General features: G+C 41.0%; 2 protein-coding genes across 8 annotated transcripts in view; one reads left to right on the top strand and one right to left on the bottom strand.

The window, feature by feature from the left end:
• Positions 1-879: 879 nt before the first annotated feature.
• Positions 880-24,243, top strand: part of LOC136420605 (DNA primase small subunit-like) — a 67,582-nt gene continuing 44,218 nt past the window's right edge. For 2 of the 6 annotated variants that reach the window (XR_010753265.1, XM_066407633.1), the window contains exons 1-11: positions 880-1,088; positions 1,670-1,827; positions 3,503-3,609; positions 4,093-4,166; positions 4,971-5,107; positions 5,704-5,875; positions 6,617-6,714; positions 7,023-7,155; positions 7,547-7,616; positions 7,762-7,847; positions 8,247-8,345. Coding sequence is in view for 5 of the 6 variants with exons in the window: in XM_066407633.1 (XP_066263730.1) it covers positions 950-1,088; positions 1,670-1,827; positions 3,503-3,609; positions 4,093-4,166; positions 4,971-5,107; positions 5,704-5,875; positions 6,617-6,714; positions 7,023-7,155; positions 7,547-7,616; positions 7,762-7,847; positions 8,247-8,345 (1,273 nt within the window). In the remaining variant the exon portion in view is untranslated. Of the gene's footprint in view, positions 1,089-1,669; positions 1,828-3,502; positions 3,610-4,092; positions 4,167-4,970; positions 5,108-5,703; positions 5,876-6,616; positions 6,715-7,022; positions 7,156-7,546; positions 7,617-7,761; positions 7,848-8,246; positions 8,346-8,949; positions 9,297-24,243 lie in introns of those variants that run through there. The other 4 variants (XM_066407638.1, XM_066407634.1, XM_066407635.1 and 1 more) reach the window with 4 other exon arrangements.
• LOC136420608 (inositol-trisphosphate 3-kinase A-like) lies at positions 9,755-23,609 on the bottom strand. Of its 2 annotated transcripts, none has more exons than XM_066407640.1 (9): positions 23,340-23,609; positions 20,401-20,600; positions 14,219-14,690; positions 13,758-13,983; positions 13,253-13,388; positions 13,040-13,096; positions 12,437-12,610; positions 11,953-12,129; positions 9,755-11,227 (listed from the first exon to the last, which is right to left on the bottom strand). In XM_066407640.1, exons 1-9 carry the CDS (start codon positions 23,386-23,388, stop codon positions 11,165-11,167), a joined length of 1,554 nt encoding a protein of 517 aa, XP_066263737.1. In that variant the 5' UTR covers positions 23,389-23,609; the 3' UTR covers positions 9,755-11,164. The 2 variants fall into 2 exon arrangements, with proteins under 2 accessions (XP_066263737.1, XP_066263738.1); XM_066407641.1 differs by having other exon boundaries at positions 14,219-14,606; positions 23,340-23,606.

Raw genomic sequence — 24,243 nt, 5'->3', positions numbered from 1 at the left:
CTGTGTGGTGTTGTGTAGTTTTATCTAGGACACATATATGGGAAAATACTGAGGGAAATACAACGTAATTACGAGGGTTTTTACCTGTGTTCTGCCGTCGATGATCGCCATGCTGCGCTGCGTCGACGTACGCTGACGTAAGGGTCACGTGACTTGACGCAGCCGAACGTGCGTGCGTGACTAGTTTGCGAAATTTTTACGCCGTCGTCTGCACACTGTCTTCTAGATATAAGTACAGAGTCTGACTCAAGAAGTCAATAGCTGCTGCGTCGTCCGAAAACATCAAATATGGGCGGCGTGTCAACATGTAAACATCCTGAGTACTATGATTAAAGCATCATATTGATAGGTTATCAAAAAAGGTTCTTATATAAACACAAGGCTTACAGATTCACCTGGTAACTCCTTAGCTTTATGAGAACGCCGAAACGTCTTTTTAAGTACTGCTACAAGTCAAGAACGGGTTAATAAGACACTAAAAACCTTATGTATCCTATGCAAACATGCTATTTACTTGGCACACCTATCCCACCTGTGACAACTACAGTTCTAACCCACCGAGCTAGGACTCATTCACCCGTAGTGCGCTAGAGTTAGACCTTCGAAAAACTTGTCCAACCGGCTTTGCAAAGAATTGTGCACTTCAATGATTTAGAAGACCATTTAGTGCAATGCAGTATCTGAAAGTCTATTGCGCTTTCCCTCAACGCTGTCTGTAGAATTAGATGTTAGTTGCCAAAAGATGGGAGACAAAATGTTGTATGTATAGCAAATAAGCATGCAAATAAGATATGTTTTAACGAATAAATTGAAAATTGCGTAATACAAGTAAACCGTAAAATTTCCCGCGCTAATCTTTATAAAAGTTCAAAGGTCAGCCAGAGTCGTTTCCCTACTGCGCAGGCGTACTGCGTTTCCAGATTTCGCGCCAAATTTTGGAGCGAAAAAAATGGCGGAAGGAGAAGTGAAACAGAGTACGGCGGAAAATACGGCTTACGACAGGAACGATCTTCCCGAGCTACTGCCTATCTACTACAAGAGACTGTTCCCGTATGGACCCTACTACAAGTGGCTCAGCTATGGTGGAGGTAGGCGGTGAAATACTGGCAGAATAGAGACGTGTTTTGACAGATTTTGGTTTGGGGGAGGGGGGCGGATATTTATAACAACAGCATATTTTTGATTACCTGAAAAGATATAGACTGCTTCAAATTGATATGACAAATTGAACATGTTACTTTTTCACAATAGCAATACAGTGTTGCACCTTACTCCAAGATTTCTTGAACACGATCAACGAAGAGACCCGTACTACCGTAGAGTCTTTTTCCTTTCTTTATTTCTTAGTGCCACCAAAAGTCTACATTTGCTTTGGGACAACCAAGCAGGTTATATAGCTATATAACCTCCTTGGGACAACTAAAAGTAGACTATATGGTACTGGGCCTATAAAGAATCCGATCAATTCTGGTTAAGGAAAGAACACATTTTGTTGGGAGATGGTTGCAGCATTTTGAATTTGCGGGTAAATACAAATAGCAGATTGCTGACAGAAAATCTGTATGATTAATTTCTTCACAGTGTGACGATTTCACTATGAAATCTGCAAACATAAAACCATCACAGACATTTCAGGATTTACTGTAGTACTTCCAATATCTCCCCACAGTACAAAAGTCATACTTCCACAACCGCGAGTTCTCCTTCACGCTGAAGGACGACATCTACATCCGCTACCAGTCCTTCGCCGACCAATCAGAGATGGAGAAGGAGATCCAGAGAGTCATGCCGTACAAGATCGACATCGGCGCCGTTTTCTCCCACAAGGTATGAATACACACAAAAAACAAATGAACATTTAAGATGGCGTTTCTCCTTGAAATAGACTTAGTCTAATTTTTACATTTCTGAATTGACATATTAGCCCAGAATGTTTTATTTCTACGTGTATGTTTCTACCTTTTTATGACTTTGGAGTGTTGCTTTGGCATATTTTCGATATCAGCGATCCCCACCATTGTTATTTACATCCAGGGTTTCGGCGACTGTTAGGCACAACGATGTCAGTAGATTAGATTACTTATTACCATGTCAATCAATCTTTGGTGTTCCACCTGCTTTTTGCCTGCCACTAAGTCACTGTGATGTCATTGTGATTGTTCATATTTTGTTATTTTCTATCAATTTAATATTGATGGAGTAAAAATGTCATATTTTGGTTATCTTAATAAAAAGATAACGGGAGTCGCCCAAACATAGGACGTTTTTTTACGCGCTCGAACTCACGGCGCTCCATTGCTGGTTGCCAGAGAACGGTCATGTTTTAATGAATGAATTTTGAACACATTCATCTAAAGAACATACATGGACAAGAAATGTATTCATAATGTTCATGGGCCCTTCACGCTCCGAGTTACAAGCGGCAAACGCTGTGAGACGTTTTCACGAATGTACCTTCTGATTTAGTGCTACGCCAGATAGTGTGCCTAATTTAATACGCTTTGGTAATTTTGCTCTCTTCGGAAGTTGGTGATGAAGTTAGGGAAATGTAAATAAGGCTTGAATTCTGCTATATTCTAGCTTTCTTTTGACCGGAAAATCTTGACTTTGTGCACTTCTAACGTCATGTGAGAAGGGCTATATCTAGCGCATCTCAGCTCATGTTTTGGCGGGAAAAAGGCTACTACGCACTTTGCGCGCGGCCCGGCGTACGTCTTGCATGCGACCCGACTTACAAAATCATTACGAAAAAACGACACCGCTTACATCAACAATACTCCGTCTACTTATTGGGAAATATCTTCGCCATCTCTGTATTCAGTTTCCTTTTCATAGACGGTACCAATCACATGTTAGAGCGTTACAAAGCTGTGCGTTGAATTGCCGCCGCCACCATCGCGGCCCCCCAAAATGGCGGGAAAACAACGTTGCCAGACGGCAGCGATGTTTACGTTGTTTTCTTTGGTCGGTTTTCTTCTCAAGAAACACCTAAAGACCCAATTTTTTGTGTTTTATGAAGTTATATTTCTTATGTGTATGATAGTTGTATATCTGCTTGGCACAGGTCGTATATTTAGGTGTCGGGCCGTCTAGCTACGCAGTGACCCTCTACTCAGCGTTGCCATCATTATTGTCAAAATACTATTCTCGACAAAACAAGAAATGAATATGTACACATATGTTTTGAATGCAAATAAAAATTATGTGCATGGACTTGGTTTATTTATCTTCCTTATGAGCATAGTCAGTGGACACAAACACGGCGTACTTATGCATAACAAGATCACTAAAAAGTCCGTCCTAAGTTAGGGCGCGTCCTAAGTTCGGGCAACCCCCGTTATATGCAAGAATAAGGCTTTTGAAATCATGTCATGTCATTGTAGCAGGGTAGTACTTCAGTTACCTTTTTCTTATTACGACTATGTATCATACACACACACACATTGACTCAGACAGTTAATAATATGAGTCATAAAATAACCTAACTTTCCATTTTTTTAAGCCCAAGGACCACAAAACTGTGAAGCCAGGAGCCTTCATAGCACAGGAGAAGGAACTGGTGTTTGATATCGACATGACGGATTACGATGATGTCAGGAACTGTTGCTCGTAAGTTCGCAATACTCATCAAAATGGATCTGTATAAAAACTGTTGTTAATAGTGAAATGTGAATGTTGTTACGACCGAGATCTCCTGATCCAGGATTGAACCGGGGTCTTCCAACTACTGTAAGTGCAGAAATGTTCATGGGGATTTAATTTCGAAGTAGGGAGAAAATGGGGTGTTTCCGGTGGTTTTGAGTTCGTGTTTGAAATAATAGTAGCACTATAGTCACACAATGGAACAGCTTTTTGCAGTGGTTTTAAGTTCGCGTAAATAGTTCACAGCGAAAACCACGAACATAAAACCACTGCGAACATTTCTGCATTTACAATTACAGTAGTTAGAACCAGGAGCTCAACTGTGAGACTGCTACCAGTTGAGCTTTAGGGACATCCCTGATTGTAGCATTATGTATATGATCTGATAAATCCCAGAATTTGTAGATATAAATGTGTTAAACAGTTTTCTTTGTTCGTTTTTTTGTACAGGGGAGCGAACATCTGTGAGAAATGTTGGCCTCTGATGGTGATAGCTATCAAGATTGTGGACAGGGCACTGAGAGGTCTGTAGTTCATTTCTGTAATCAATATACAATCTAGAACACTGTTCCTTTGAAAGAAATCTAGATTGTATATTGAATAAGCTAAAATATATGGTACAAGACTCATGTTCTGTAATATTAGTTGGTAAGTTGCAGGCAAGCAAAGGAAGCCAGCTCTTTTCTAAGATCAGTGTTGAATTATACATGTAGTACAAAATGCATCTATAAATATTTCGTGGTGTCGTGTTGGCGTAATGGTTAGATTGTTTGGCCCAGAACCAAGACGTCCTGGGTTCGAATCCCCTCCTAACATGCCACTGATGTTGTACCCTCGGGTTAGGGAGGTAAAAGACAGTGGAAGGAGAGGGATGAGCTCTGCCTTCCAATACCGTGCCCTTTACACAGTGTATAACAACCCACTTCCCCTACAGCATCAAAAAAAGCTATTGTATTGACAAATTTGCTACTGTACACTGAACATGTAGGGTGTCCCTGTGGTGTAGTGGTCTGCGCTTCTGTTACTTGCCACATCAAGTTCAAATAACTTGGACCAGAAGGCCCGAGTTCAAGCCCCGGGTAGGACACCTCTGGTCAAGAGGCGCATTTAGTCATACCAAAGACTTTATAAAAATGGTACATACATCTGAAACAGTATGGAAGTTAAACACACTCCACTGCCAGTGGACTAGCCCCCTGCTGCAGTGATTGCACCACAGTGTGGCCCAGGGCTATGAAACGAAGATGGGCACCGCCCTATACACCTTATGGTATGGGAGGATTTTGAATAACACTGAACATGTATTAAAAGATGTGTTGTTTTTCCAGATGACTTTGGTTTTGAGCACCGGTTGTGGGTGTACTCTGGCAGGAGAGGTGTTCACTGCTGGGTGTGTGATGAGAGCACCAGACAACTGTCACAGACTGCACGGACTGCCATCGCCGAGTACCTCAGTGTGGTCAAGGTTGGTTGTTGTTGTTCACCTTGTAGTGTCCTAGTGGCACATAGGTCAGCAAGTTTCCTTGCTGTTTTTGTAACAAAGTATATCTTTACAGGGATATTTTTACATCTTTTTAAACTGAAACTGTTAACGTGCTTGAGGCACGGAACCCCTCAGGTGCAGCCCCAACCGAGTTGCCCTTCCCAGGATTTGCATCCCGGGGTCTCACAGTTACCAACTAGTTGGAACCAACTGTGAGGCTGCTACAATTTGAGCTACAGGGACATCCCGTATTCAAGATCAGTGTGTGGTCCAGGGTTTGAATCCCTAGCAGGTCTCATTGTTGTACCCCAGGAAAGGCAATCAACACAAATTTCCTCACTGGACTCAGTCGGAAATGAGTACCTACCTTCGGCTAGATGGGATGTACAGTAGGAGGTCCCATTGTCTACACAATTCTAAAACTGTTGCCAAGCCAACCTACAGCTTGATATAGTAGCTGCTATTTCCATAATGATCAACAGGGGGCACTGCAACACTGGCCCATGCCACAATGGTTTAGAATCCTTAAAAGTAATTCCTTCCTCTATTCTAACTGTATCCTGTCATGTTGGTCCCAGGGAGGCGAATCACAAACCAAGAAGGTGTCACTCCGTGAGCCGATGCACCCGTCTCTGAAGGCAGCGTTTGAGATCATGACCAAGCACTTGAAGCACTACCTGTTCGAACAACAGGACATCCTTGGGACGGAAGACAGGCTCAAGAAAGTCCTACGGCTCTTCCCCGAGGCTGATATCCTTCTGAGAATTAATAACTAAATAAATAAATAAGTAACTGTTTTATTGCATATCTTATTACCTGGATGTCAAACTGTCATCGATGTTCCATGATAGGACTTTCAAACATGTGGCATATTTTACTGGGAAAGAGGGGAATATCGATGAATATCAATTAAGCAAATGAAGACTTAATTTAATAATAATAATAATTCACCAGAATTTGAATGGTGAATGCTTTGATACCATAAATGGCGGAATTCGATACTTGCATTAGTTGTTAAGGTTAATGTTATTCGGTGAAGGTATGAGGTCCTGGAACTCTAGTTTACTAATCTTGTTACAAATAGTCCTATTTAGGAAGAACACTTTGCAAACGTGTCGTGTGAAGCTCAGGTACTTTGTTACCTTCGTGAAGAAGAGGTATCGTTTTCACTGGCTCTGTGTCTTATGTGTGGTCAAGGGTTTGACATAATCGCTGTGCTTGGATTGTGATGATATTTGGTATGTTTAAAGATGTTGGCTTGCTACCCCATAGACCCCCTTCGTTTGCTGGCCATCTAGCGGCTTTCCTTTGTACTTCCGCTTCTTATATCTCATGTTCTGGACATGATCTGGCCTTGTTTACTAATATTGTTACAAATGGTCCTATCTCAAGAAAGAGTGAAACTAAGAATAAAATTAAACACATCTTGATGGAACTTTGTTTTTACTGGTGTTCCTTGTGAAAGTTGTTGAACTCCTTGACCCCATGCAAGTCTTCGAGAGATTCTCCAAGAAGATGCAGAGAAAGGAGGAGACTCAGAAGACATCTGGAAGAGATGGTTGGGGACAGTGAGAAGTGAGAAGGAAAGGGTAAGGATGTTAACACTTTAGGGTTAGTACTGAGGAAGAGTTGAAGCTTGCCATTTGATTGGTCAACCCTAATTACATTACACAATTCAGAGTTGAAACTAGCCATTTGATTGGTCAACAACACTCATCATCATCATCATCGGTTCCTCCTCTTAACAGGTGAAACAAGTGAAGTTTGCTCTCCAGAACTTCTTGTCGTTCATTCCTATCCTTCTAAACGAGTTGAAGGTCAACACAAATCAAATTGTGTTTTTATGTTGTGATAAGTCAATCAAACTGTTAAATTATAGCATCCCTTTGTTTTACAGGACAACATGAAGAAGAGTCCCTTCCCTCTCCACGAGGTGGTGTTCCAGTACTGCTACCCTCGTCTGGACGTCAATGTCAGCAAGGGTGTCAATCATCTGCTGAAGAGTCCCTTCTGTATACATCCCAAAACAGGTGGGATCTTAATCTGATTAACTGTGTGGTCATTTATGTAGGCAGAGTCAGCAAAGGTGTCAATCGTGTGGTGGTATTTGGTATATGGGTATTTGGGTAGGTGTTGCAATCCTGAAGATGTATGTCTTTGTGGGCCTCCTAGCAACTTTCCTTAGTACCGCAGCAGAACATCCACCTTTTATATCTTGATACTGATGTATTTATCTGTCTTTGGTCTCACCTATGAGTGTTAGTATTAGTTTTTATGGGGTCTGATCTGAAAGCATTTGCCTCTTCAAACCCTTCGGTTCTCAGCAATAGTAAAGTAGACTTTTGATCTATATCTTCATTGGTAAATGTTTAAGATTTTTTCCATCTGAGACATGTAAAGATTTGCATGCATGTGTTTCAGGACGTGTGTGTGTTCCGATTGATGTTGAAGACGTTGATAACTTTGACCCATTCACTGTACCAACTATTAGGTAAGGACTGACAAATGTACAGGTATTTCCACAATGCTTCACACATTTTTTATATTATTTGGTTTAAGTGAAACTTTGGGCATTTGACAATATATCGCATATCTTGAAAACACAAGCATTAATTTTTTTAAAATGATTTACACAGTACTTTATGCAAAGAGATAGATGAGTACAAGGAACAACCTGGGAAGGAGAATGAGCCTCAACCTGGGACCAAGAGGAAAGTCCAAGGTCAGTGACCTCCCTCTGTGTAACACTTCTTGAAAGTTTTGATTTCGATGTTGTTCTTATTGGCTATATGTGTGGTGTGTTTTAGACCAAGAAACATAAAAGATAAAATTCAAAACTTCAAGTTGCAGTCCAAACTATCCAAGAAGACCATCTGTTCTATGAAGACATGTGGTCCCTTAATTCTTGTGTCAATCGAAAAATTTTCTTAGAAGTGGCCAGGTGATTCTTATGCAGAGGTGGTCACTTGTACAGGTTGGACTGTATATCAATGGGCATGTGGTCCTTATGCAGATGTGGTCACTCATACAGGTTTGACTGTTTGAGATTTAGGAAAGGATAGTTGAGCATAGTTGTTACCTATAGTGTATCATGATTGTTGCGATTTGAATTTTTTTCTAGACTATCAAAAGACGAGCTTGAAAAGAAGTGTTGATATCTTCAACAAATTTGTGAAGGGACTGTCTGTCATGTGGAGGGGCAAGATGATTGAAAATAGCGGTGAGTAGCAAATTTTACCTCTGTCTAGCATAACAATGTTTTTTGTCTATGTGTAAGCCTTGCCATATTACACAATTTTCTTATGAAAGATGTTTAATTGTGTCAAGTTCTATGCTGGTTTAGCAGGCCATGTAGTATACCCCTGGCCAAAACGTACCCGGGTACATTCTGGCCCTGGGTATATTCCAGCCTGTCACACAGGTAAGATGTTCAAAATGTATGGTAAATCATGAAGTACTGTTGTTGTTGTTGTTAAGGTTCACCCTTTAATACCTAGTGGCACATAGGTTAGCAAGTTTCCTTGCTGTTTCTATATATTTTTATAAGGAGTGGTTGCTAGCTGTTCCCCTTCACACATGCTCAAGGCACCCCCTTGAATACGGGACCCCCAATTGCGTCCCTTCCGAAAGGCGTTGCAACCAAGATGTCCTGAACTCAGGACTTGAAGGACTTTAACCGGGGTCTCCAAGTTACCAACTAATTGGGACCAGGAGCTCAACTGTTAGGCTGCTACCAGTTGAGCTACAGGGACATCCCTATGACACTTGAATGTTCAGAACTTTAATGATCCGAAATTTTAACTGTCACTTTTTATGCTTTTCAGATCAAAAAGGAGACTTCTGAGGATATATTTTTGGCGACACCTCGGGACCAAGGCATTAATTCTTCCACTTTTGTATTCAGTACCTGTCTCCTTACAATCTTACAAACAAAAGCAAAATGCCACATTTCAAGTATTTAATGCCTTTAATAAATACTTTTAAAGCATAGCATACTGCAGACATCTGTAAATACAAACACAGTCTGATATATTATCCAAGGTAACACCACAATTATAATGTACATAGTGATTCATGCTTAAATCATTTACAGTGAATCTGCACATTGCTAACAAATAACCAGGACTTAGGACATAAATTTGCTGTAATAAACATAAGGAGAGCAAGCTATTTGTGTATGCTAACTCAACTGGGACTGTGAACTTCAGTGTGAACAGTTTCATCTTTTATGTGTTTAGTGTATAGCACTGCATTATTTTGATGTGGTAACACTTTGCAAGCTATTGATGGACCCCAGCCTTTTAATTATTCCTGGTACACAAATGATTTTCATTTTCTGAAAAATTATCTGAAAGCACTTATGCTACAGAACATATTAGAATGTTGGAAATCTTATATTTCAGCAAATAAATCCTCAGCTTCACCTTATATTTTGTCTTCGCACAATTTTTTAAGAAAGATTCGAGGGGCTTTAAACACTAAGAATCCTACTAAAGCTTCACAAAATATTTGTCTAGGTATGCAACATAATGTCTGATGTGGGGGTATGTAACATAATCTTCGGTACAAGCTATGCAACATCTCTGGTATAGACTGTAAACTGTAACATAATCTCGTTTCCAGATGTCTAGATATGTAACATAATCTCTGGTCCAGGAGTATGTAACAAAATCCATGGTCCAGAGTACTCCAGACTGTACAAGATAATCTCTTTTCCATATGTAAAAAATCTCTTGTCTAGGTATGCAACATAATCTCTGGTCCCAGAGTATGTAACATAATCTTTTGCCCTGGGGTATGAAACATAATTTTTGGTTTGGGGTATGTAACATATTCTATGGTCCAGACTGTACAAGATAATCTCTTTTCCAGGATATGTAACAAAATCTCTTGTCTAGGTATGTAACAATCTTTTTCCTAGGTATGTAACATAATGTCTTGCCAGTGGTAGGGGTATGTAACATAATCTCATGTCTAGGTATGTAACATAATGTCTTGTTGGGGGTGGGGTGTATGTAGCATAGTATCTTGGTATGTAACAAAGTCTCTTGTCCGGGGTATGTAACAGAATCTCTTGCCCAGGGTGCCATGTGGCTGCCTTCCACAGCCAGGAGCAACTAATACTGTCAATAGTTCAATTTGATAGATCTACACTAAGGCCAAAGGGGTTGTCTAAAAATCCAAATATCAACTCCCTTCAGAATTACATTGACAGCTTCGTAAAAAGCACACATACAAATGTAAAAGCGGTCGTTACATCAAATATATCGCACCAAACCTTGTGATTGTCTTCTGAAAATGCATCTGCCATGAAAGCACTTATGTACAAATTTACATGAGCAATCACATTATTGCCCTCTTAACCAACATGGTTGTCGTGACTAGAAAATTACCCTTCCACATTTGCGTTGTAATGTTTGACATTAGTCCAAACTACTTTTTCCATTTTATTTCATTAGCTAATGGCAGCACCTCTCAAAAACAGTGTTAAGTGATTCTGGCAAAGTGCATTTGCTCGTCGATGGTGTTGTTATGTTAAAGATCATTCCAAAATAGCCTCTTAAGTATCTAATGGTATCTATATATGCGCATCTCGGAAGCACACTTTGACATAACACTTAAGGCTTTGGAAGTTGCAGTGGAAAAATAGGGTTAAGTGATACTGGAAAAGTGCATTGACTCTTCAATGGTTAGGTATCTAATAGTGTCGAAACATGCTGCGCAAGCACCCTTTACATAACACTTTAGCACAGGATTTGTACTTAAGAACTGGATTTAATTGGGAGAAGAGGTACATACAATATTCCACTGATTTGGAAAGTGTGCTTGGCCAATGAGAGTGTGTTGCTCTAGTCACATGTTAATCACTGACCAATCAGGTACTAAAAGCTTGAAATATATAATTTGATCATTCTATTGTCCAACTGCATGGTCCATTTCCAGCTGTCGATTTTCAAAGTAAGGTTGACCAATGAGAGTGAGTTCTGCTAGTCACATGATTTTCGCTGACTAGTGAGGTGGATGTATGAAGTAACTGCGTCAGACGAAGTGAACTTTTTCTTCTTCTTCCTCTACTGTTGTCACCACGCACGATTTTACTGCCTGAAATATTGAGAGAGAAAAGACGCTTTTAATAATAGTATCAGACAACATACAGGAAACGGTATTCAATGCCATACTGATGTTATCCATAGTGCAGATAACTGGAAAACGAATTTAAGTTTGAAAGACACTACATATATCTTGGCGTGAACAAGTCTACCCCATCCCACCACTGACACCAGTTTTAGGGCAAAGCAATGTTTTGTTTTTAAAGAAGATCTCGAGTGTCTGAGCAACTGCTTAGACATTATTTGTCACACTAACTTTGTCTTCTTCAACTCACTACCAGATTTACCACATAGTCAAATGTTTGTGACCAGTCATAAACTATTTAAAGTATCAATAGGAAAGTTTGCTTGGAGTGTGTTAGGAAGGACATTAAGGTGTGCGGCCTAACCAACGTGAACCCTCTGGACAGAGCCGCTTGGAAGCGCAGTGTGAAGACTAGCCGACTGCATGCTGCCCACCCCTGTGTCAGGGACCCCAGCAGTGTACAGATACTATACATGCAGAAATGTTCGCGGTGGTTTTATGTTCGCGATTTTCTCGGTGAACTTTTCAGCAAAAGGTGAACACTTTTTGCCCACCTATGACTAGCGCTACTAATGTTTCAAACGCTAAAACCAACGCGAACACTCCATTTTCTCCCTGCCGCAAAATGAAAACCACACGAACTTAAATGCATTTACAGTAATGGATACTACTAATAATAGGAAGTAAAGTACCTTGATGAGATTGTCCAGTCCCGTGAGATAGCCGTCCTCGTGGTTGCCCAGCTCCCAGGGTACGGCGTGCGTGACGCTGATGTCGTCCGGTAGCGCCGCGGTCTTCGCGAAGTCGATCATCCACGCGCCCGCGTTGTCCTCTACATCGTACAGCATTAGAACTGAGCTGCCTACGATCTGTAACATTGAAAGGAAGTACCGTTTAGTAAACATGTAAAATGTGTTATTTTACACAAAAACATTTGTCTCGTATTCTTTGTGTCTAGTTAGTTAAAGCTTGGTCATCTTACATAAACATTGCAATGTTTGACACTCTAAACATGCAGTTGGTGGGCCAAGTATGCTTCCTTAGGGTACACGGTGTTTGTCTCGCAGATGAAGAATTGGCTCATGCTCCATGAATATTGCTCCCAGTTTTGTACTACTTTTAGATATGCCTCCGCCTCGGAGGCGCTGCCAAAAAAATCCTAGGATGAACCCTCACCTCGTGCCTCTTAAAGAAGTCCGAGACGGCGAATTTTTCCCTGATGTGCTGAAGCCTCTCCGCAATCTTGTCTCGCGCTGCAGGATGACCCTTGAAGAATTTCGCCAGCGTCTTCATGACCTGTTCCCATGTTCGCACCGTCTTAAGGTCCTTGTTGGTCTTTCCTCCCGGTACCTTAAGAAACATAATCATTGATTAATCACTGCTACCTGCGTTGTCCATTGTATTGCGTTGTTTGCAATTTCAATAAGATTAAAATAAAGACCCTTAGATGTAGATCGGACTTGTAAGTTGGATTTGGATGGTGCGATAGTCAGATTGTCTATTCATAGCGAGCAATAGTGGTGGGCCAAGTATTCTACCTTTGAGAACCCGGTGTTTGTCCCGTAAGAAATCTTGCCAAGGGTCTTCAAAAATAACTTTAGAACCTGTTTCTTGACACAAGAAAACTAAAACGAAGACAGCACATGATATATGAGATCTGTGTTATTTGGCAGAGGCAATATGATTTTAAAAGAAACTGTCGTATCTCTATATCTTTCACATTATGTTTCAGATCAGCAGAGAAATAGCGGTTTAACATGTTCGGTACGATATTCTTACCTTTGAAGCCTCTACCCTAAACGAAAACGCTGATGTTGAGCTCTCCTTCTCTCTGAACTGTAGAATAAGAAAATAAAAATGTTTTTGAATCCCGCACAGTCACATAGACCAACAAATAAAATGTGTTATAAAGACATACAAAATACACCTGCGAAAAAATTTGATGGCGGAGGGATCCAATTACTGTTACGTGATATGTCCATGGTTACTTACCGTCATGTATCTGACTTTGGTGATGGCTTTTTTCTGTTGTTCCTCTTCTGTGGCCGCTCCAGGATTTACTTTCACCATCTTCTGGTACAGGTCTGGCCGTAACTTCGGATTGATGGCTTCCTTTTCTGCAAACGTTCTACATAAAAACAGTTTCGGACGTTAATTACTAGTACCTCGGCTAAGAATGCTTTCGGTGCCGTTTGAATAGATGTGGTGGACATAATCAAACAAGTTGTGGCTAGATCTTTGTCATATTTGTTATGTGGCTAGTTGGCAGCAAAAAGAAGGACAAAGTTCGACTCATTGGGCCCACTATATAGGGAATTTCTGGTATCATATCTTATGTTCTCGACAAACTATAGTAATTTGGTGAAAGATACATTTTGTGTTCAAGGAAAAGCGATATAAGTTTGGCCCCCCTAGGAACTTTTTTGCGAACTGCAGGTGCAGTTTTGTTGGAGACTTTGGAAGAGAGTAACTTAATAGTTCTTATCATGTCACCTACCTATTCCCAATCTTGACATCCATGACCGCCACGTCCCCGACAAAATGCGTCAGCAGGTTTTCCAGCTCGATGTAATACTTGTCTTCCTTGAAGACCTCTCCGTAGTACGCGGGGACGACGTCTCGACACACGTCCTGCATCAGCCGCTCGTACACCCTCGCCTCCGTGTCGCCATCTTTCGTCTGGAGCTTCAGGATCGTGTTCTTGGCGCCCTGAGCAAACGCACCTACGCAGAAAAAAAGGAAAACGGTTGAAAATTAAGCATTTTTATTATGGTGAGAGAAAACCACAGGAATTGAAATAAGATGTGGAAAAATTGAGCGGGAAACGGTTGAATATACAGTACTTTTATGGCGAAAGAAAGATACGGAAAACCACAGAAAAGAATTGAAATGGAGAGAATTTGAGCGGGAATAGAGACAGATTTGAGCGGGAAAACCAACGCATGCGCACTTTCTCACCTTCATGTCCCGAAAGTTGAACGAAGCCTTCCTTCTTCGTTGGGTTGGTCTGATTTTCTTTGTTGTCCTCCGTCTTGTCTTTGTCTTCATTCTTCTGGTTTTCCTTTAACCTAGCGTTCTGATCGGCTGTTGCGCTTGGATGCTGTGATGAAAGTCCGTCACTACATGTTTCACTACATGTTGCTGCGCTCCTGTGTCCTTCTTGTACGTCCATCGCGTTGTTTTTGTTGTTCTCGATGTTGACGTCATTTTCAGACGATCTGTTGTTCTGTGTGACGTCATGTGGAAGGTTTTCTTGGTCGCTCTGTGAGTCCCGACTCTGTACACAGCCGTTTGAACGGTTCTCTCGGTCGATGTCAGTAGTCGTAATCAAAACGTTCAGGATATTCTGTACAAAATTAAATAATAACCAAAATGCACTTAGCGTTATTCCCAAAAGAATGGCGTGGATGAAACTGAAGTGTGAGGAAAACTGCATGGCAAAGCAATCATGTATTTGTAACAAAATATTATGTCAATAACCAAGTCGTGAGTAACACAATAAAATACAATTCATCATCATGTATAGCATAAATCTTGATTAAAACAATTATTATCATCTGTAGTTTGCCTGCTAAACGAGAACCTTTATTCCAATGACAACATGTCTATTGTTGAAGAGTAGTGTAGAAAATTACATAGCATTTTGAAAATAGACCTGACCAATAATATGCTACCAACCTGTCCACACCAGTTTCTAGCACTAGTAGCAGACAGGTTTGAATTCCCAACCGTTTTTAAACCGTTTACGTGGTCAATTTAGCTTCCAAAGTCTCAGAAGAATATCACAGAGAGAATTGATCTTGTACAGAATTTCCCAACTTGAGAGAATAACAAAGTCAATTTTATCCACTGTCGACGGTTTCCGAAGCAGCCCTCCAACCCTACCCCCTGGATTAGAAAGCGCGGACCCCATCACATATGTACTTAGACTTGAAAACTGACAAAACAGAGTCGTTTTTTTATTTGATTTCATCGACTATCAACGCCTAGAAGCGTTTCATTACTGTCATTGCACCCTTCGGTGGAAAAAAAAGGGCTGCAACCCTCCAACCCTGCCCCTTGTATTTGCAAGCGCGGACCCCATCACATATGTACTTAGACTTGAAAACTGACAAATCAGAGTTTTTTTATTTGATTTCATCTACTATCGACGCCTAGAAGCGTTTTCTTACTGTCATTGCATCCTTCGGTGAAAAAAAGGCTGCAACCCTCCAACCCTGCCCCTTGTATTTGCAAGCGCGGACCCCATCACATATGTACTTAGACTTGAAAACTGACAAATCAGAGTTTTTTTATTTGATTTCATCTACTATCGACGCCTAGAAGCGTTTTCTTACTGTCATTGCATCCTTCGGTGAAAAAAAGGCTGCAACCCTCCAACCCTGCCCCGTGGATTTGCAAGCGCGGACCCCGCCACAGATGTACACTGACTTGTACATATGGTTTACCTTACGGAACCATTCCGTAGGCACGGGAGCCACAGTGTACGTGACTACAGGCAATGATTGTCAATTACTGCCACTCAAATGGGTGAAACCCTCATGTAGAGTTGAGTGCTACTGCCATTAGCATATTATGGATATGTTCCTGCTGCAACGTGATCGGCGCAGCACGCGGAGACGATTTAACGTGATTAGGAGTGATTGACACATGTACTTTTCACCGAAAGTCAAACCGCAAAGTTGTTGGCGACGCCTCAGGGGCGAGCCAAATGATATAGTATTGTGTGCAGATTGCAACTATTCTAGGAATTGTACAGGCATGTGTCCATAGACATATTAAGACAATAAGAATGTTAGGAATGTTAGTCAGACAGAAAGCCTCCTTCAGGAAATTCCTCCTAGATAACCTAGACAGGCAGCTACATCTGTCTACCAGATGTGCCAGGCTTATGTATACATGACCCATTTAAGACCTCAGCTCTACAGTAATATTGCTCTTTTCTAAAACGATGTGTGTCTGTTACAATGTTTTTAGATGCCCTAATGCTGGTCCTTACAACAGTAAGATTTAATGTCTTTCTTCAGGGAACAGGTCATAACTGCATCAACTCTGTATTGATAACGATTGTGCACACGCTGCTTAAGTTACCTATACAAGCAGATTAATTAAAGGGCATTAACCTCATTCATGACATTGGGAACATGTCCAAGCCAGATCGATCAATGAAAAATTTCACTGTCGCAAGGAAATTTAGCAAGCCAGTTGTACTAGTACTAGATGATTATCCTGCTGATAAGATGCCACTTTCTTGCTGATATAATCCTGTACACTTCCAAGAACACATGGGACACATTTTTACACAACATTTCTGTGGATTAAGATTCCCAGGCTGGCATTTCATTAGGGCTCCAGGAATTACTGGCAAATTCCTTCATGACTGGTGTTCCTGGTATTCCAGTGGGACTCGAATTCCATCCTGGCATTCCATCCTGGGATTCCATCCTGGCATTTCATCCTGGCATTCCATCCTGGCATTCCATCCTGGGATTCCATCCTGGCATTCCATCCTTAGCTAACATCCCTGGCCATTCACACTCTAGAGGACTTAGTTCTATAGTTCAGGGAACATAAATAGTGTACAAGCTGTTGCATGGTGTATGCTGTGTCTGTTGGTAAGTAGACTATGATGTTAAAATTTGTGTAGATTTGGCCTAACATGTTGTTCATGTAAACAGCAGTCCTATCAGATTAGAATAGTCATTTTGTATGGTGGGAACCCGGTCCGTGGGCTGTTTTCAGTTGTCATGATCAGGCTGTGATGAAATCGATGTTCGTTCTGGCAGTGGGGTGTGTCTGGTAGAATCTAGTGGAACTGCCGCTGTCTGTGTGTGTGCGTGTGTGTGTGTGTCTGTGTTGTGTATTTGTCCAGTAGAACAGCCCTTTTCGTTAGAAATCCTGTATGAACAGCACCACATATCACTGTGCCCTAAGCAGGGTACAGTAAAAATTAAAACAACAACCACCGTCGCCATGGCAATGTCTTTTTATCATTGCCAGTCTTGTTGTTTTTGTGGGGTTTTTTTATTAAACAACTGAAGAGTACACAGGACACAGAGGTGATGCACTCTAGCAAACATCATCTCTGAAAATAAAAATTACAACTGACATTGACAAATACAATAACAATTAGTAACAGCAATTGGGTAGTAAAATACAAACAAGCAATACACGCAGTAAACAAACAATATATAAACACAGTCGTTCTAAGTTTTGAAACGTTTGTACATCGCAAAGTTGTTGATGCATAGTAGTCTCCAAGCAGATGTTGGGGTCGGCTCAGTCTTTTACAGATGGTTTTAAAGGCTTTTTAAATGTCTTTCTTGTGGTTCACGTTTTTTTCTCTATTCCCCACATGAGAGACGTATAAAAAGCCTCCAAAAACACTGAGCTGGTCCCTATATCTGCTTGGAGATCAGTCATGATCGACTGTATTATACGTTTGAGAAAATTTCGTGTAAAGGGCAACTTCAAAATTACAGAGATTGTAGAAACGGTTTTGATTGGATTTCTCGCATTATGTTTGTCGATTTCCAGATTTGACAAAAATTTGTCAGACATACACAGACATGTAAAGTTTTTTAATTTTTGTTATCATCAAAGTGAATTTTAGTCATAAATTAAATGAAAACACAGACAGATAGTACAAGAACATTGAATACACAGACAAAAATACACAGACAAAGTTGTTTCTATCTTGGGGTTTCCTATTGTACAAACTTACATACACAGACAATGCAATACAAACTGTTAGTCTCTACCATACCAGGCTGACTACGCCGGCTATATATATATATATATATATGGAAATAATTGCCGGGAGAGTTTGGTCACCATAGGTTTTTATTTTCAGGCGCAGTCAGAGGGGAAAATGTAAACCTTTCCGCGGACTGACTCTCCTTGCCAAATATTGAACTTTTTTGCCAAATTCTAGTATCCGTAGCCTGGTGGGGTCGATCAAACTGGTATATTAGGCTACACCAAGTAATTTTTATGGATGACGTCCGCGCGCGCATTGATTTTGGTCTTTCCCAGAAAAAAACACAAGAAATTCCGCTTCCTGTAACTATGACCAAAGAGTTATGACAGTGCCGCAAATCGTATGAAATAGGACTGGACAACAACTGCTGTTCAACTTCAAGTGATTTATTCAAATTATTGCTGTTTTCATGATGAATAAAAGAATTGTTAGTTGTTTCACTGTGTTCTCTCATTCAATTGTGTCCTAACATGTGTCGTTGACTATCATATTTCAAACCTAGGCATCTTGTTTTTTTCGGCCCTTCTTGTGTTTTTTTCGCGCTCTCGCATTAGATTTAGGGTCTCCAAAGGACGTCATCCATAAAAATTACTTGGTGTAGCCTAAACCGAAATATCCCTTGGCCTTAAGTGGGATAGGTGGGCCGTTCCTGACAAGATAGACACTTAGAACCGTGCACATGTTCAGCTACCGTCAATCAACAACATAGTTAAGAGACCCTCTACTGATCTTAAGAGCCATTAGAAGTCGCCCTCAAGGGTAAATCTCATGTTTTTCAGCCATGAGATATCGTCCGATCCGCATGTCAATCAAAATCATCAGCTCAACCAATCAGATTGCAGATACAGGTCCGACAAGTATGTGCAACTGTAAGTTTTGAAGGAGGTAGGCATGGCTACGGGATCCGTCTATCAGTGCTCTGATTGGCTAGAAACGGAGTAGAGTGATCGGAAATAGAAACGGGTCAAGTCGACCTTACAGCACAAGCTGAGTACGTTCCTCGTGGTCTCTTCAGATGTTGAAGAGGCCCTGGTGAAGTGTTATTAAAGCCCCTATCGCACTAGACCCGCAACACGTTGGCCATCTTGCTGCGTCCTAAATTGGATTTGTGTTACCTTGACTTTATAATGGGAATATCATTCAAAACGTACAAGGATTACTAAAAAGACAACAAAACACACAGAGCTTAAAACGATTCGTTTTCGGTCGATGAAATTCATTGAGCGCACTTTCAAATCGCTCGGTCGCATCCTGGTCGCCAACGTGCCGCGGGTCCAGTGAGATAGGGGCTTAACAGACACCTCACCTGTAGGTTTTGTCATATTCTTTATTCATCAGCTACTCGGAGGAGGGGGAGGGGAGGATGACAACTTACGTCGTCTTGTGTCTATTTCAGTTTTCTGACAAAAACATTAATTACCAAGGCATCGTCTGCGAAATTCAGATTTATAGAATATATTTTTGAACTTTTTTGGTTCTACTAATTGGCTAAACCCTATCTACAAAATGCAAAGCTATTTCTAACGGGATACGTAGTATCAAACTTTTATCAGAAATCCATAGAAGACGTAGACATACAAAACAAGAACGCAACGTGGAATATGCAGACACAGGCAAATACACCGCCAACGTTGTTTGTATGTTGAGATTTCTTAAGATCTTATTCTTCCACTGCCAGCACACACAAATAGACAATGCAGTGTCAACCAGTATAAGCCGGTTATATCCAGCTGTGTGTGGTGTAGTTAGAGATAGAAAAGGGTCATGTCGACCTCTGCAACACGAGCTGAGAGGTCCCTTAAGATCTTGAAGAGTCCCTTACGAAGTGTTTTTAAAAGACGACGACGAAAACATATGTCAAGTGCATGTCATATCTGACTCGATGACAACTTCAACTCGAACACGCGTTCAGTCATGTACACGTGGTGTTAAGTAGTCGTGAAGTGCACGACACACCTCGCACGGCCGCGCACGTACAGGTGATGGTTACTTAAGGGCGCTCTTAAGGTTGCTGATAAGGCTGTCACGTTTTTTTGGCTTTGGAAACGTGCGAGGACACTAATTGATACTTTAAAAGGTATAAGTAGTCGCTCGGAAAAACAGATTTCATGCCCCTTTAATTTCCTTCGGCCCAAAACCCCATCCGATAACCTCCCCCGTACACGGACCCACCGACTTTACGTCCCCATCCGAAATGACTAATGCAACCCCGTCAAACCGTGTCCAAGCAAGTTTGGGACCTGCATGAATGAATTCTATATCTCTGTCATCTCAATGTATCATATTGGTGTTCTATAAGCCCACACGGGCTGGGCGCATAAAGCGCAAGACACGAAAATATAATTTCATACAAAAATAAAATTTCATAAAGAAAGCACACCTTGGCGAGCAGCCCAGGAGACGGCGGGGGCGTGCCTCTGATCCGGACGTCGTCTTCACTCAGACTGCGGCACATCTTGTGGCGCTTCTTCTTCCTGCCGTCAGGAGGCGTACAGGTGTAGGCCTGCAGCTGCTTGGCGCACCTGACGCTGACTTGGTTCCACTTGGTCACGGAGTTGGCCCTGTTTGTGTCTGTGTCAGCTGAAATAGAAAACAATTATTTAGATCTATTTTGAACTATGACGGCAGGGCGTTCCGCCCAGAACCCAGCGGCCCCAGGGTTGAATCCCCTGACTCCACCGCCTTTCCTCACTCCACCCAGGTCTAAAAATGGGTATATCGTTCTCTGTGCGTGGTACTGTTAAAAGAAGTTATGAAAAATTTGAGTGGAGTGACACGTCGTCCTTGTCTGTCCAAGAGCGAAAAGAAGAAAAACAGGAAAGGAAGCCTACGTGTCGAACTTTCCTCCATCTTATTTTTGTTCCTATTGGACTATCTATAAATTCTTTATTATTTTTAATCAACAGATGCTGATCAATAGATCTTTCTCAGTGGCAATAAAAGGTAGTGAAACGTCTGACTATTTCCAAAAACTGCCCAGTTTGAGTAACTGTCATCTTACCTATTTAAACCAGTAGCTCAGATTTATATCATTGAGCAAATACTCGAATCTAAACATATACTAAGACAATAGGACCCACGCAAGTCGGGCAACATTTACGTGCGAGCAAGGGACGTTCGTAGCGCCGGTAATCGGCACGCAGGTCGACATGTCGCCATGTATCTGGGTGCATTCGCCCGCGATTTCGTGATGTCTTACATGGAAGCTCCGCCCTAATAACGCCACGTTAAAAAACGATATAATCTTGGCCTTCTCAAGACTGTCTTGTATACCCGGATATCTGAAATGTGTATACCTTGGGGATTACTGATCCTGCATCATGAGTCGTCGTACGATTTTGATGTCGTACGATTTTTAAAGCAGGCTGTGGCAGAACCAAGCGGCTTTGAGGAGCTAAGATAGGATTTTCGGTAAGACCTAAACAAGACAGCTGAATTTCGTACGACGCGTGCACGATTATCTCAAGAATGCCTTCAGTTTGCGACCGTAAGACCATCGTACAACGAATATGACCAGGCCATTATTTTCAAATGTGCCGGTCTTAGGGTACCCACGGAATTATGACAGTTGACGTGACATCATATTACAGCTCATAATTGCTCAAAACTTAACTTAAGTTTAACGTCACCGTTCCTTTTCTCTAATCTCCAAGCAGATCTCCACGGTGCCAAAATCGCACAAGCTAGCCAGAGAAGTTCCAGTCAGCCAGAGAAGTTGTCAGGCACCGTCGGGTTGCAATAAAAACTCCTACTGCCAGTTGGATACGGTCTTTGCAACCGTTGGGTCTGCTTGGAGACTACTCTTTCTCTAGTTCAGCCGCCGTTTCGAACCTCCAAACTGTATACGCCAAATAGCAGTTATCCCAAAATGTAATACCGACCTTTCTGACTGTTCTCTACGTATCTTTCATGGAGGACCGAAATCCGGTTTGTCTCAGACTAATTTTCGTCAGAGAATTCAATCCATTCTGTCCATGGTAACATGATAAGAAGCATGACGTGCTATGACGCAAATATATCTTATGAAATGCATGATTTTGTTCTCTATTTATGTAACAATATTTGCGACCACGTTTTCGACTTAGATTTGTGAATGAAAAGGATTTTTCGAGGAAAACGCCGCGTTGCGTTGGTGAATCGCTCGTTTTATTTTAGGACTTCGTTTAATCGTGTATTGTATGGTGCTAGCGCGCAAGTAATTCTTTCAACACGAATGTGAAACGTATCATATACTAGTACTCACCGCACCATACGGTGTTATCTAACGTTTTTGTCAGTTTCATCACAATTTGATTTTCATTTTGTTTCGTTTGGGAAAGAAAGGAAAAGGAATGTTGTTCACTTTCGTGACGTCTTCTTTCTTCGTACAATTAGATTGTGCTTCAGTTTATTATGCCGTATTTCCTGGGAATTACGGTTAAGAGATTATCACATTTCCTTACTGTAACCTAACATGCGTCATTCAATCTATGTGATGCACGGATGTCACAGGTTTTGGGTTATAGTCGACATTCAGTATCTGTATAACTAGCGATCCATGTATACGTAGCTATTCAATATTTTTTAGATACTTTTCCAACCCACTTTCGGTTATTGTACGAGGCTGAAACTTCACATGTATATAACGATACATATCTCAATAGCGCACATATTTTCTGTATTCGTTATTATGTATGTATAATTTCATCTTCAATAACTGGAAGTGGGTTAGGATAAATTTTCATTGAACAGCCCACGTATATGTAATTTGCAACATGTGTGAAAACGGACGTTTCTATTCATATCATGCACTCCTGCGCAGCCTGAGTCCTCTTAAACATTGCCGCTATGGTATAAGATTGAATCCTTGGCTTATTCAATATTATCTAGTCTTGTTTGTCCCGAAACTCAAGTTACTATTTGACCGTAAACATAGATGTTTAGTGTCAAAATCAACAAGTAAACATTGCCGGTTTATTCAAGTTGGCGCTAAATATAGACAAGCATCAGCATTTCAACAGAACAGATGCAGATACAATTTAACGTTTGTGTTTCAGAAAATAAATGTTCAGGATAAACCCAAATTTCTTGTATCAATTTGAGGTAAATTTCAGATTTTAGATGCAAAAATAAATCGTTCGAAGGTTAGAAAATGACTGAAACATTACACTCTAGAATTAACCCAATTTCTAAATCTTGAAATAGAATCTTGTCGTTGGCTCTTTAGTTTGCAATTCAATCCTCTCACGTTAAAATCTTTTGCTGTTTTTACAAAGTACAGTCTACAATTTCACGCACAAAATATCGAATGTGTTGATTTAGAACGTAGAAAGACCTTACCAGTAGGTGAGGGGCTGAGACCGTCTTCTTTCCCGGCGTGTTGGCCCATGATGCTCCGAGAAACTCGCTCAGCACTACCCGGGGAACGTGAATCTTCTCTAGACCCTTCTCGCCCCGATCATCACACAGAAATACTGACAGAAATCAGACGACAGAAACCCGCTCAAATATCCCGTCAGATTTTCCGCCGTTACGCTTCGTTAAACCTCCAAACACGAGCTAGCGTTGGAGTGATCAGTGGTTTTGATTATGACTGTGATCAGGGGAAAACACTTTTATAGTGTAAACGGTCTCGTTCACTTGACATAATGAAACACGTCATCAGCGATCACGTTGTCGTCTGAAAATACGTCGGGGGCAGTTCAGTGATAATCGCGGAGGGGGAGGGGAGGATGCAAGGTCAACTCTTTGCAATTTTCGCAAGCATTTGATATTCATATTTGATGGGTGGTTGTCGCTAGTTTACGATATTGTCGACACAACGAACGACCAGTTGTTGTTTCGTCATTTCAATCATGTAAACTCAATTCCAAGTGACCGCAAGGGTTTTTAGATGATATTTGTAATATGTTTGAACTATTTTGATAAAAGAATGTCTATAAAAGTCACAATATACATAGCTTTGCATTTTTAGAACTATTGAAAATGAAAGTTTGAACAGGTTTGAATCTATTCATATATGTTGGAGACATTTTGGAAGCGACTGTGCAAAGATCTCTTTATTTAGAACAATTTTCAAACATCTATGTCATTCTTTCACTGAAATATACACAAATAGTTCCAACATTTTCCGAATTGTAGATTTGGGTTATTGTCACCATAAAAGTAGGTACTAATCTCGCCCCAATGTCTACTTCTGTATATTGTTAGATTTCACGACTCGACACTGGTGGCTCTTTTTGGT

This window comes from Branchiostoma lanceolatum, chromosome 15 (genome assembly GCF_035083965.1).
Source record: "Branchiostoma lanceolatum isolate klBraLanc5 chromosome 15, klBraLanc5.hap2, whole genome shotgun sequence".
In the NCBI taxonomy this organism is placed as follows: Eukaryota; Metazoa; Chordata; class Leptocardii; order Amphioxiformes; family Branchiostomatidae; genus Branchiostoma; species Branchiostoma lanceolatum.
Note: the sequence above shows the minus strand (reverse complement) of the source record. Positions and strands in the feature narration are given on the sequence as shown.

Coding starts and splice junctions, on each gene's coding strand:
- LOC136420608 (XM_066407640.1), bottom strand. CDS start 23,388: ATGGGCCAACACGCCGGGAAAGAAGACGGTCTCAGCCCCTCACCTACT. Junction 13,984..14,218: donor TCAACTTTCGGGACATGAAG/GTGAGAAAGTGC, acceptor TTTTCTGCGTAG/GTGCGTTTGCTCAGGGCGCC. Junction 12,611..13,039: donor TTAGGGTAGAGGCTTCAAAG/GTAAGAATATCG, acceptor ATGTTTCTTAAG/GTACCGGGAGGAAAGACCAA.